The sequence below is a fragment of the Anopheles moucheti genome, chromosome 2 (genome assembly GCF_943734755.1).
Source record: "Anopheles moucheti chromosome 2, idAnoMoucSN_F20_07, whole genome shotgun sequence".
Taxonomy (NCBI): domain Eukaryota; kingdom Metazoa; phylum Arthropoda; class Insecta; order Diptera; family Culicidae; genus Anopheles; species Anopheles moucheti.
In genome coordinates this window covers 46,865,378-46,880,041 of record NC_069140.1, presented here as the reverse complement: position 1 = coordinate 46,880,041, position 14,664 = coordinate 46,865,378, and the positions used below count along the sequence as shown (strand labels likewise).

Below are 14,664 nucleotides of genomic sequence, written 5' to 3'. Positions count from 1 at the left end.
TGATAATAAACAAGACATGAAGTATTTGTTGAAATATATGACTATTATCAGAGAGACAGTTAATGACACCGAGATCGAGGTGATCGAGGAGTCCTGCTAGCTTTACCCGATCGTTACTACCGATTGTAATATAGACAGTTAAGTCCACATTTCTGGAAATTCGTCAACACCCTTTCCAACTGTCCTATTCTCTTGATGAAATCTCGACCTATTCTGATAGAACTCACAGGTTAAACATTTTCGTGTACCAGATGTTACTAAGCATTTCCGACAATTACGTCTTGCTACAAAATGAAACTGTTTTCCACCCAAAGTAAAAACATCGAATCAGTCCCAGCATCTTCCTTCCAGATTTTCATTCAACCGTTTATCATTACCCTGCTATTGCTTGTGACAGCTGTTAAATGGTCGATGTAAATTGCATGCTAAATGCATCTCACTTACCACACACCGCTTCCTGTATTCCTACACGAACTTTGAGCTCGTGTTGAATGAAACACTTTCTCCAAATCCAGCTCCAGACGTACGGCTCACATGCGTTTTTCCGGCTGGTTGTTTTTTTTTTCTGTTTTTGGCCACACACAAACACTTTCCACCTTCACTGCAACTGCACGCTGCCGCAAATACGCTGCCTCATTCTTTGCGAGAAGATGTTTTCCACATACCGACAAGCGCCTTGTACGACCAGCCCACACACTCTCTAGCAGACACGAACGACGACGCCCGGCCGGTGGTGGAGATGATGCTGGCAGCTGCCAGCTGAATGGTGAAAGTCACAACACCGTGGCTGTGGCCACACAAAATGGCTTATCAAAAACATAATTTTTAATTCACCATTGCGCTTCGTTTTTCTTCCCCTCTCTGCGTCTTCCCCGTTCGGCGCAATGGCTGCCGACACACGGTAAAGGTTTTGCTAACTACCTCAGAATTGTGAGAAACGTTTTTGTATTTTTTTTTTCACTTTCAAAGCAAACGGTAGATAGTAACAACAACAAAGCGACTCAACCACTAAAGTGCACTTCACACTCACAATCCACAGACAGAGGCGCACAGAAAAAGGTTCGTTCCGCCTTTCTTTCCTAGCGCTTTCAGGGTTGGAATGCACTTCCACGTTTCGTTTCTTTACATCCGACACTTGAAGAAGTATCTCCGATGATGGCTGCCGGGCGGAAAGCGGTTACCTTTCGCAGGGGGCGCCAATTTTGGACACCGACATCAGACCGACCCGGCCTGGTGATCACATTATTGCCGTCTGCACACACCGGCGGTCAGTGACGCGTGCACTGGTTGCATCCGTTATGCTTGAGATGGTTACCGTGTTCTAGCCGTAAGTATGAGTAGCTCACCACACACACGCACACACACCACTGGCGGGAGTGAGATTTTTGCGCGGCCGTAACGCTGACTGCACAAACAGGAACACTTGGAGCACGCGAGTTATCATGTGTCGGAACTTTTGGAAATTGAAGTCACTGGCGAAAAAAAAACACACAAACAACCCAAAAAACAGAAAAGGTTCACTGCGTGTACCGCCACCGAAACGGATTCGTTTCGTTAGGGAAGTTTGGGGTTTGGTTTTTTGGGGCGTTGTTTACATACACTGCTTCCGCCGCAACTCTCCGACGGTTGCGATGGTAACCTGTGTCGTCCGGTGGTTGCTAGATGGTGATGTGATGCGCTCGCCATACAGCGCACGAAAAAACTGCACAGCAGAATAGTTTCCCGGTGACGATCGAGTGTGGCCGAAGTGATGTTTGCACGCGTAAAATGGGAACACAAAGCAAGTCACCTAAAACAGAAAGACGCAAACGTGCAACCGAGAAGAGGAGCAGCTCGATAGCCGAGTGTGTGACTTCTGGAGCATCCGGCGGATTCGACACCAACGCTTCGACTGAATTAAAGCGACCCGGGCGAACCCTCCCGGAACGTGGTGGTTCGGTTTGCCTTCTGGCTTTCGGTCGGTTTTTCCATTATTTTCCAACATTCATTTTCCAAACGTACCATTCCCACCTCCCCTCCACCCAGCTGCGACCAGTTGGTGCCGGCATAAACCCTTCAATGTACCAGGTAGGGTGGTTTTAATTGTGTCTCCTTCGCTACGAAAATGGTTTATACTGGCACGTTTGCTCACACACAACCACACTGACTACCGAAGAGTTGGCGTTTGGTTCAGTGAGCGCTCCCCTAGATCAGGCGCCCCTTCCCTCATTTGTGTGATGGTAAAGTGGGAAATACGTACAGGCATGCAAGCGAGAGTCAACAATGCGTAACGCGCCACGGCATCGGCATCCGAGCAAATGGCACGCCGCATGAATTAAGTCCCCCCCTACCCCATGCTGTCTGCACTCCCCCTCGCCTTTGCTTCGCTTCCAGCCAAATGTTGCGTTCTAGCAGCATAAGCAGCATAAGGTGCGCTTGGTTTGCGGTGTACCATATGGATCCAGGGACGTTCCATCCCCACCAGACAGGCGGATGCCAGCGGATACGCGCCCAGAGTCACCAGAGGGAACGCAATTATCTTTACCATCCACCCCGCATATTTCGGGGGATGATTCTGGCCAAAAATGCAAATTAACTACGGGATGTGTGCGAGATGTTCTTGAACCGAGTGGCGCATCGCACCAAAATGCTAATTAATTCAATGCCAACCGTTCCGTGGTGGCAATTCCGGACAAAAGCGACAACCCGCCGAAGGGGGGAGGGTTGGGATAATGCTCACCACCGTCCTGCGCTCGTAAGGTTTTTGGTGTTTAAAACTCCGAAAAACGAACAAAAACACATGTCACCCACCGTCAACAGTCGGAGGTTAAACCACGTTGAACAACAACCCGATGGGTAGCCTCGGCAAGTTACTGGCGTGAAGTTACTGGAACCTGTTGAGAGGGTCGTGTGTGGTTGTGTTTCACCCCTATTCAGCACTTTCGAACGGTGCATTGCGACATCCGACATGCATGGCGCAACGGTAGGTAAGGTGATGACAATGTTCTTCGCCCGCCGATGCATCCACTGCCTAGTAGGGACCGCCTTGTTACATAAACATAAACATGTAAACATGTTTAAGCCGGCCTACTCAAGCCGCCGGTCGCCCGTGCTCCAGTTCTAATTTTGCGATTTCCGTGGCCATGCTTCCGTGATGAAGGAAAACTTTGCTGGCCCCTGCCTTCGCCGATGCCCGATTTTCCGCCTTTGTTTGCATTTCCCTAGCGGCCGCCTGCTAATTGACTCGCCTCCGGTGTTATGTTGCGGTGGGCTGACCAACCCCACCCTCCCCCTCTTCCTCCTCCCATCACCATTGCGCACGGTTGACGCGCTTTCCATTTGATGTCCATTTCTTATTTTGCCAACTGTTGTCTCCAATCGTGCTGACCATCTTACCGAATCGCGCCTTAACCGGAACGGGAGGAAGGAAAAAGTTTTCCCTCCGAACCGTAAATGGTTCACTGGAGCAAAGACCTTTACCATGTTGTGGCCTGTTTTCTTTCTGCTCAGATTCGATAAGCACAATTTATTGGTGTTGTATTGGCCGAAAGTTTTATGAAGTTCCCCGGTAAATTCCGGTGGCCTTTATAATTGCGGTTGCTCCCCCGCCGGTTCATTGTGTTATTATTACAAAGTTCGGACACGATATCCGTTAGCCGTGTCGAGTTTTTTCCTCGCACTCTCTCTCTCTCTCTTTCTTCCCGTGATGAAGAAATTCGCAAATGCTAACGTGTGTATACCGTCATCGAGTCGTGAATTGGTGATGAAATTGAGTTTTCGTCTTGTAGAAAACATCTGCCCCGACAGGTGTTTCATTAGCGCGATAAGATTAATGGATCAGATCGTTCTGCCCGGTACGGATCAGATGTCATGCTGAATTAACATGTGCTCTGGATGCTGTGCTTCGTTAATTAATTGCGAATCTTTCTCTCCCGCCCGGCTCGTACCAAGTGTTCGCCAAACTATCGTTATCGGTTGTCTAAAACAAATCGTAACGTTCGTTTCGTTTCGTTTTAAAGTTGTTACCACTAGCACCGTACAAGACGGATTTCGGTGCGGAATCGAAATGAACAAGTTTGATAGCTTTCAACCCTCTTCGGTCACCGTAACTTACGGAGTTCATTGGAACGAGGCGAAATGCTGGCTCCATTGGACCGGACAGGACAAGACAAGGAAGAAGTAGGGATTTTAGATTGAACAAAACACTTCTTTAGTATTATTATTCTTTAGTTTTTCGCCCTGATCCACACGGAGATCCGCAAAGATTCGGTTCAACTCACTCTTTGAAACTTTTACGAAAGAGAGGGATTTTCTTGCCTGGTGTTGCTCGCACGACATCAGTATTTCGATTTATCTTGGTAAGATACCTCTTGGTACATACAGAAAAGCCTTATAGTTTTTAAACATTTTTGAACAACTCATAATATAATGTTTGAAATATTTAAGCCTTATTTTTTATAATCCAAACTTTGCCTGATGCCATTACCAGGTATTTCGGGAGTTCTTCATTTTAATTAACCATTATAAACGAAATATCAGTCCACATGCGTGGAGTTCATCCGGAGGGATTTTTAACATCAGCTTTAAAGAACTCAGAATCAGATGTTTGAAATGTTTAAGCCTTAATTTTCATAATCCAAATTTTGCTCCACCCCATCCATTAGCGACCAAACGGCATTTGTCTGCAAAGCCTACCATAAGCCTCTTCTGTCGTAATATGGAAGTTCAAAAGCATTTTAATTCTAACAAAAACATTGTTATTCTTAGAGATCGGCGTAGCAAATCATCGAAGATGTGGCGAAAAGGTGCACGAGAATGGCGGCACAAACTTAGTACAATGGAATTTGCAATAGATTTGTTGTCCCTACCAATCTTTAACCAGCGTCAAAAAGAAAATCCGGAAAATAACTCCCACAGACTAGAAATCACATTCCGCAAGCCGATTCCGAAAATAACCGTACGAAAATTTATTTTATCTTCCTAAGCCATCAATCAAACGACACGCGTTTGAAGGTTTTGCTAGAACGACCACAAAAAGAAGGCGAGCTCGGGGCAAACATTTCGTGCAAAATATTTTAATTTAGCCAACGTTCAAACGCAGGACAGCAATCAAGCAAACAAAACATTGTTGAACATTATTTCTGCGTGAAATGAGAAACAGGTTCAGCAAACTTTCCTGCCTTCTAGCTTTAAACTGCTAGCCTCAGCGTCGTACGTGCAAACGCCACCGGTAATTAAATCAATTACGTAAACCAAAGATGTACTTTCCAAAAAATAATAATAATAATAATACTGCCCAATGACCCATCAAACAGTGGCAACAATCGATGTCATTACGTGGCAGCAGCTTACGGACCACCAGAATACTAAGTACCTTGTCTATGGATGTGCATTCCACCGTCTATTTCTCACTCCTCGCCGTTTATTTAAATATATCTTCTACTACGAAATGTAATCTAAATACGGCAGTCTTGAATGGAGACATTAAGCGCCACCACGTGCTCTCGTGTCGTACCGGGTTGAACAGTACCCTTGCACCGGGGCTGAACTATTATACGCGGCTGCCGAGACAACACCGTAGAAGTAATTGATTTCCTTGCCGAGCGAGCGTACGAGCTTCCACCATCGTTGCTTCATTCACGTCTCGCAGCTACCGTACGTACGTACATAGTCGCAGATGGTGCTCTTCCGGGCTGTCGCCGAGACGCACACCTCAGCTTGCATGACAATCTTCCATCAAACGGATATTAGCTAAGCTTTCACGACACCGCACTGTCTTCAACCACACCAGCCCGACACCGCCGGTATGATGTTCACCCACACATGACATCGACCGACGCGTTGGAGATATTTTTGCAACAAAAGGTAAAAGAAAACAGCAGCTTTTTCTTGGCTTAAAACAATACTTTGAATACCATCGAAGAAAATTGTTAATTATATCATTTATCCCATTGTCAGAATTGTGTGCGATTACCAGTGCGATAGAACTTAATTCGTGGCGTCCTTCATATTGGCCAATTATTGGATTAGGCTAGGGAGTTTTTTTGGGAACCTTATCCACAGAAGGTCATGGCCTAATATTTATGACTTTTCTTCGCTTAATTTACCCATAATTGGAGTCTTAGTTCCGCGTTGGTGAGATAGGCCCCACATGGCATTAAAACGCTTTCTGTCGTTTAAAGACGTTACTGAAGATGAAAGATTCATCATAGATAGTGAATAGAAGCAAAAATAAAGTAATATGAAGACCTATCCCAAAACTTTCCAGTGGCATCATTGGTGAGGAAAAGCCAGTTTCTTCCTATCGGTCACCATAATCTTACATTAAGATCATTTAAAAAGTGGTGTGCAAATCTAGAAACTTTTGCAACTAAAAAAAAATCATGAATTAAGTTAACGTGATATCCTGGTAAGATCCTGATATAAACTTGCATGTTGCTATTAGTTCCAAACAGCGTACCGCGTCCTGCTGTTATACTGAAACCACGATTCGGTTAATACAACAAGCGCTACTAATGCCATTTTCGCCAACTTTCCGGTACACATCTTCCTTTATTGATACGTGATTGATTTTTCTCTCCATTTTCTTCGATATACTATAGCCGAACGTATAACGCGCACATACTATCGTTTCAATTAACCTTTGGATATTTGGAGACGGTGCCGATGATGAGGGTCGAGACACCACTCCCTAGAGGTTGCGTCGGAACGCCTACAACCGCAGCCTGTTAGTGCGCTGCTTTAGGCTTCCGGACGTCCCAGCTAGGTGACGCTTTCGACACTGTCGGCGCTTTCGTTACACTCCATTATCGACTGGAAGGTGACGAGGTGCGGCGTACCGGTATCGCTCGGCGTACGACCAAGCTTCGGCCGTGTCGGTGTCGTCGTGACGCCACGCTCATCATCTTTGGTGTGCGTTCCGGATGCTGCCGGTACGTTCATGTACTCGCCAGCACTCCCAAACACCGGCACATTCGACGGATACATTACGTAGTGGGATTCGTGCTTCGCACCAGCCCACGAGCCCGTACTGCTACTGCTGCTGCTGCTGTGGCTGCTGGCGGTGCTATGGCTGCTGTGGTTGCTGTGGCTGCTGGCGGTACTGGAACAGCTACCGTTGCTGCAGCGGTTGAGGGCACCGACGAGCGTACCGCTACCCAACCGTACACCCCGCACCAGATGCAGCTCTTCGCTGATGGGTCGCGGTGACGGCGGTATCATGTAGTTTTCGTTCTCGGGCGTACCCTTCGGCCAAGATTTGCTGTGCGAAAGGCGCCGTTCACTGGTGCCCTCCGTTGGCGTGTGTACCACCGCACCGGATGACATTCGCCCGCTGCTCTGTTCTGAATTATCACTTCCCATACTGTTCATACTGAGCGAGAGGCTTTGCGGTCGTACCACCGCATACCCCCCATTACTCCCACCGGCCATGGAGAACTTAATCTCGTCGCACACGTCAGTGCCGGTAGGCTCGTTTAATTCACCGCCGTTTCCAGCCGCTGCCCCCGCAGCTGCGGCACCATTTTCGCCCCGATGTTTCGACGCCGATTTGCCACCCACGGTGGAGGGTTTCGTACGCGAGAAGAAGCTCCTCATACGCTCGAACGGTGTCGGACGCTTCAGTTTGTCCTTCAGCTCCTTCTGTATTTGCTCGTAATGTTCACGCATTCGCTGCAGCTGGTCTTGCTTTTCGCGGAAGCTTTTCTGTACGTCGTTGCGGTTTTTCCACAGCGTTACCAGCTGCTCCACCTCCTGTATCGAGAACACGTTGTTCTTAAAGTCGGATATGATCTCCAGCAGCTCGTCGTCGACGGTGCGTCCCTCCGAGCTGGATGTGTTTCGGCGTCGCGGTAAGCCAGCCGTCGTTGTGCCGTACGTATCCTCGGACGGTTCCTCCTTGCGGAAGCTTAGCCGCACGTGTGAGGCTGATTCGGGGCGTTCGGTTCGATCGACCACTTCCGGCACGTTGCAGTACGGGTGTACCGGTATGTTGGACGGCTGTATCATATAATCGCCCATCGGTTCCGCTGTGGTCGGCAGCGGTGGTGGCGGCGTCGGTGTCTGCTCGGCAGGGGTGAAGGGTGCATTCGAAGGCTGCAGCATATAGTCACCGCTGCCAACGCACTCCGCCGATGCGGTTGATCCGGCCTCACAGTTTTCCAACAGATCCGAACATTCGTTGCTGAAGATGTCGTACTTGGACCGTTCGGACGATTCCATCGACCGCAGTGATCCGTTGCAGCGTCGGTCCGTGTCGCGGCCCACATCAAAATTGTGCTCATTCTCGCCACAAACATCCTTCTCGTCCGGTCCCGGCGGTGTCAACTCGGCCACGGGTCGATCGTTCAAGTAGTGTATGTTAGCGACGCTTGCCCCGGTACCGTCCACCTGATCGGAACCGTTCGCACAGCTCATGTCGATGTAGCCCTCCGCCTGTTTGAGTGCGTGCACATGGGACATAATCTTTTCCGCGTCCGTTTTGTTCTGTGTGCGTACTGCAAGGACAGCCGAACCGCCGCCAGCAACAAACTGCTTCGGTTGTATCATAACCTGATCCGAACTGGTACCGCTTACGCCTTTGAAGTAGTGATACATCGTGGTAAGTTCGTTCATTTGCTGCAACAGAAGAATCATCGGTGACCGTTAGTACTTCCCAAAAACCTTACACGATCTCACGACTTACCGAGAAATTCTTCAATGCGCTTGAGATTTTGTAATGGCCAGCCGATTCCGCAATGTCCGACGGTGTTCTTCCACCGATATTGCGCATCTCGCACGCAATCTCGCCGCCGGGTGATTCGATCAGCTGCATGCAGAGTCGCTCCAGGCCCCATCTGGCGGCAAAGTGCAGCAGTGTTGGATACTCTTCAGGATCTGTGGGAACAGGGCAAAGGAAGGAATAGAACACATCGTGAGAAACAGCAGCTATTCGCTATATCTGCCGTGGGAGATACCTACAGATGTCACGATGGCACCCCATTCCAACTTCACCGCCGCCGCTACCGTAGTTGAGCAGGTTGTAGTTCGGCGGTACATTTCGCAGGAATGCCTTCAGCAGCAGCAGATCAAGCTTGTCCCGATCGTTCGTCGACAGACCGACCGACTGACAGATCAACTCCATCGGTGCATCCTTCGACGACAGGATCTGTTCCAGCTCGCGCATCTGGCTCTCACACTTGAGCGGCCGACTGCCGAGATCGACGCTATTCTTCTCCAGCCGTATCTTAATCATCATCGATATCTCCATACAAACCTCTTCAGGGTGTATCAAGTGCACAAAGCGACAAAGGCAACGAAAAGAAGAAGAGAAGAAAGAACACGTCAGTTTCCCATTCATCCATCAAATCCATCCATATGGCACTTCCGTTTCGGATTGCAGCCATCGGTGGAACGGGCCCGGTTCGGGTTTGAAGGTGAGAAACGGATAAGCATTCACAAAACCCAACCTACCTGGCACGTTGAACTGTATGGTGTAGGGATTGCGCCGCTTGATGTTCGTTATCTCGATCGTTTGGTCCGCCTTTTCCACCTTGATCTTTATCCAGTCCTCCTTCGTTAGCGGTTCGTGCAGGATCAGCAGGATCTTGCTCTGGCCCACCTTTACCTTGCGCGGGAACAGCACGAAAGACTCGTGGGAACGGTGCCCGTTAGTGGCGTTTCCCACCGCACCGGCCATACTGCCGGCAGGGCCGGTCGGTGAGGTGGGCGTCTTCGGTTCCGTACCGGATGGCGTGCGCTGCAGCACCGTCTGTTGCCGTAGCGCCTTACCGAGAATGTCGGTAGCAATGCCGAGCAGCTCGCTGACGAACGCTGTGTCCTTTTCGCGCACCGGACAGGTCCGCCAGCGGTTGTACCCAGGCAGGGCGGTCTTTGCGAATTCGTTCACGGCACATTCGGACACATCCAGCAGCATGCCAAGCACTCGGTTCGGTGTGAGCAGCGTGTGTAGCTTCGTGTGAAGTAGCGACGGAGAGAGTCCCATCAGTGCCGGACAAACGACTACGATCTGTAGCTTCGTGGATTCACACTGCTGTATTACGTGCGTTGATTGCTGTACCACATCTTCATCCAGTTTGATGTGCAGGAATCTGACAGATAAGAAAAAACGCCACAACGTTAAAGCTGAAGTCATTCAACAAAACTCAAGCGCGATCTTTTGTTGGAGAAAGATTAACAAGATGTCAGATGGACTCATCTTGCAGAATTGAACTTGCAGTTCCATCAGCGACACAGAATGTACTCACTTGAACGGAAGCCTTCCACGCTGTTTGGTGATCTTGTCGAAGCACACCTTCAGATGGTTCACCCACAGCATACCATGTTCGCTATGGCGCGCCGTCACGAACAGCACGTCCATTGCAGCCGCCGGCAGCGTTCCTGTACACCAAACAAACCAAGATCGGAACAAGAGCAGAGATCCAGTATTACACGCCGAATGTTTTGATACAATTTCACAAGCAAGCGAGAAACGCTACACACAAGAGGCCACACGGAAACTGGCACTGGCAAATAACCGCTGGCAGCGCGCACTTGAGCAAAACCGGGAGCCACTGTCACTGCACGCAGTGTGCTTAGCCGACGAAATGCAGCTCCGGAAAGAGCTCGAGCCGATCGGGCGGATGAGGCTGATCGCTGGAAAAAAAGCACGATCGTCTTCCTCGCCATCATCATCGCCCGTCCTTACACACGCGGGTTCCGCGGCCAGGGCCGGCCGATCTCGCGCAGATGGAAGCGAGGTATTGTTTAATGTGTTTGTTTTCCGGTCGTTTGTGTGTACAGTGCACGCATAAACCACCGTCACACAGTGCGCGGTATTATGGTGTGGTGGTGTAGCACGAGCGCGTCCGTTCCGCCGTTTGTTCACTCGCGGGAAGGAAGGAACGTGATCAAAATAAAGAAAGAAAGAAAGAAAGGAAAAAAATGGCCAATAGCGCGCGAGCGTGCGCGGGGTCCAGTTCGTGCCGCGTCCAACCCGTGGGGGCAAATTTGAATGCATGACGTGGTGTAGTGATGTTTCTCGCATCGACCAGCATCGACCAGAGAGAGATAGATAGAATGGGAAGGGAAAGGCGTCCTGCTGTTGGGAATGCGGGAATCAAATGCGTTTTTTTTTTCGTGTGTTACGGGTGAGAGTGGATGACTCCCGGCCGGGTGATTGGAGTTGTGGGTAATTAGGAAGCGAAGGAAGGAAGGAAGGGGGACAAACATTAGAACGGGTCATAGAGTCGGTTTCCTGGAGTGGTGGGTGAGATAGTGACACGCGAGACCTCTCCCAAATCTTTCCCTCGCTGGGCGGATGATGATTTGTGTGCACAGTTTTAATATGGCCACAAGTGTATATACACACGCGGAAATAGACATCAAAAACCCGTCCTCCATAGAATACCCGTAAGAATGCGCGAGGAGGAAGTACGCCCGTACCATACACGGAACGAGATGAACGCTTCTGCTTGCGTGCGTTCTCTTTGGGGCTTTCTTGTTCTTGTTTGGAATCGTAAAGACAACACCAGGGGCCGGTAACCGCCGTTATGGTAAGCGATTCTTGATGTTTCTTGATGTTCCAGCGGGAGCATCGCACTTACCGGAATCGGATGTGTTCCCAGCCGGCTGGCAGGGTGCTTTCGGGGCGGGCGAGTTGGGCACCTGCAAGAAGTAACATGGACGTGTCCAAAAGCGGCATTTAGTTTGGTTCCGATTGGCATACGTCCCGTTGGCGGTGGGGTTTGGATGGGAAGGTGGCGGGGTGATGATGGAACAGCGGAAACAAAGCACATAGAAGGACTTTAACACCGAATTGATGCAAACCATCCGCTAGTTCTGACGCGAGTGGCTTGTGGGAAGGGACCGGAACAGGGCAGCTGAGAAGAAGGAACTGAAAAACGCAGCACAACACTTACCTCATCGATGGAGGTTTCATTTTTCAACATCAGTTCGCGGCCACCATTGTGCTCCAACTGCTGCGGATGCTGTTGTTGCGTCGGCTGTAGCTGTAGGCGATGATGAGTCGACGTCCCGAAGGAATGTCGGCGCCGCTCCGGCAACGTCCCCGACCGTCCACTGCTGCTGGGAGGTGTTTTGGAATGTTTACAAAGTGCTTTCGATTAGCGCAAAGTGGAACAACCGACGCCACAGCCGAACAACACTTACGCAAACGGCAGTGACAGCGCTGGTGGTGATGCGACGGCCAGCATGGGACGCGGTGCACCATCTTCCAGGATCGGTCCGTCCGGCACGGTGAGCGTACCGCCCGTACATGACGCACTGTTGCTCCGGTAGCGAAAGATCGTGGTGGAGCCACGGACGGGCGGTGGTGAATCTGCGTACTCCGCGGCTCCTACCCGGCCGTCCGCGATCGTGGCGGTGCGTTTCAGCTTCGAGTAGGTCACCAGGCGTTTTAGATGGTAGAATCGGTGCTTCTTCTGCTCCACCTCCGGCGGTTCACCCGGACCGGACGCGGCATCTTCGTTAAAGTAGTTTGGATTATCTGTCCGCGGTGGGCGAGCGCGTGGAGGGAAGCAGAGCGGGGTAGAATCAATTGAAAAATCGGACTTGAGGATAATCATGCAATCATGGAGGATCTGAGATGAAGAGCAGACCAGACGAGACCAAACGTTGTTGGGGCCACAGCAACAGCCACATCTCACTCACCTGAACACAGCGGTAGTGGATCCATCTGTTAGTACACTTTCTTGCAGCGGTTCTCCACTCGGTCCACTCAAAGTGAGGATCACGATATCACAAAGACAATCGATCGATCGAAGGGATAAACATTACAGCACTCAAACGCTTAGACTTCCATTCCTGTGGTAAAAGTTCAATGCATCGTGAGACACCATTATCTGAGATCTAGCCTCGGTACGGCAAGATGCGTTGCTGCAATTTGCATGTTGCACTCACTCATACACTAGCAAACCACACGTCCGCCTATTGGAATGTGAGCGGAAGGAAGCGAATAATGCTTCGGAATTGCTATTGATCGAAGGGCTGAGGAAATACTACTGCACTTTTGTCGTTTTCCATTCAAGCAATCCGGATCAAATCTCCCAGCGTATGTTTATTTGCTCAATCCGACAACACATACTATCACTCTCTCTCTCTCTCTCTTCACTTCTCTTACTTTCTCTGTATGTTTCGTATCATTTTTTCTCACTACGTTTCGATGATCACACTGTCGGGATTCACTATTTTAGTGAAAAGATGTAACAAAGCACTACCAGTCACAACGCTTTCTGGGCACACACTGCCAGATACACCCACGTTTTACGCACAAAAAAACAACACTTCCCTACACTAACCCGCAGATACAAATCTGCCTTCGCTCCAGCATCAACAGCGCGCAACCTCGCAAAAAACGTGTCGTTCTCGATCGTCTGGCTTCTCGCGACTGTCTCACAGCAAAGAGGCACCGCACACACCCGGGACGAGACAGCGAGTCCAACGTGAGACGACGAGCATCTGATCGAATTATCTAATCTAAACTAAACTCGTCCTCGGCGTCGCGCATCCCGCGCAGTCGGAAAAGGAACCGACGAACACACACTCACAAATAGAGACACAAATTTCATGCCGGGTCGTTCATCATCGTCGCGCGCATCGCCCAGTAGTCACCGTGCAATGCGTTTTTACAAGGGCTTGTAATGTTTACATGCAGCTATCTCGCTCACTGCCCTTAGCAGGGCCTACTCCGGTACACGCTATGTTGCCTGGCCCTGTCACTCCGTCACGATCGTCTGCGCGCTGTAGGGTTTTGGTTATATTTCGAGTACGTTTTCATGGCTTTCGGTTCTTTTCCCTCTTTTTTCAATTTACTATTGCGTTCCTTTTCGCTCCCATTCATCGCCACAACGCAGGGTCGCGCAGGGCTGGTTTCGGTTTGCGCTTCTCTTCCGCTTGCTGCGTGAACGAAAGCGTGTTTTTATTGACATGCGCACCGCATCGCCCTCATGCACATCCCACATGCGCACAGGCGCATATTGTAAGCGTATGTTATTTGCCCGTTTCGGAACACACGGAGGCTTTTGGGAGTTTGTCGAACCGTCGATGCTGGCTTCCAGCAGCTACGTAGCGAAGCGTAGGCCCGGAGGTTGGCAAACGCGTAGGCAGGCTAGCCCATTCGCCACAGCGCGTCTGGTGTGCATGTGGTCGGTGTGCCGTGAATGGGAAAGAGTAAAACGAACCGCCATGTGAGAAAAAGGGTCCCATAAACCACGCACCCCATACATGTTGCGCATCCCTGATGGATGTGGAGTATCCGATGCTATTCAAACAAGGAAAGAAACATACACCGATACGATCCCTTCGCAACGCTTGGCGACAATGCAGGGGAAAAGGTTATGTATGCTTAAGCACACTCTTTTATCGCACGGAAGACTTAAATCGTTCAATATTCACACCAAGTTTGGAGACCGGAAGTAAAGCACCCTTTTCTGGTGTTTATATTTATGCAAGATAACGATCGGTTTGAAGGGACAAATGCGGTTCTTTCATTGCCCTCAGCACGTAACCATTATTTCGAACGGATCAACGATTTCCGGCAAAGCCAAACCTCAGCTCTGGAAATTATGATTTCGGTTATGCTTTGCATGCGTAGCATACAAGTTGCAGCAAACTGGCGCGAGCACGTAAAACATTGCACGCGAGTAGCAATCACAACAAAACTCGAAAAATGGCACAAAAAATGTACAA

The 14,664-nt window shown here is 49.7% G+C and overlaps 1 protein-coding gene across 1 annotated transcript; it reads right to left on the bottom strand.

The window, feature by feature from the left end:
• Positions 1 to 6,546: 6,546 nt before the first annotated feature.
• Positions 6,547 to 13,062, bottom strand: LOC128309575 (uncharacterized). The gene is made up of 9 exons (XM_053046002.1): positions 12,628 to 13,062; positions 12,127 to 12,463; positions 11,877 to 12,039; positions 11,562 to 11,622; positions 10,224 to 10,356; positions 9,430 to 10,067; positions 8,938 to 9,234; positions 8,663 to 8,853; positions 6,547 to 8,595 (listed from the first exon to the last, which is right to left on the bottom strand). Exons 1-9 carry the CDS (start codon positions 12,650 to 12,652, stop codon positions 6,742 to 6,744), a joined length of 3,699 nt encoding a protein of 1,232 aa, XP_052901962.1. The 5' UTR covers positions 12,653 to 13,062; the 3' UTR covers positions 6,547 to 6,741.
• Between the last annotated feature and the right edge of the window lie 1,602 nt (positions 13,063 to 14,664).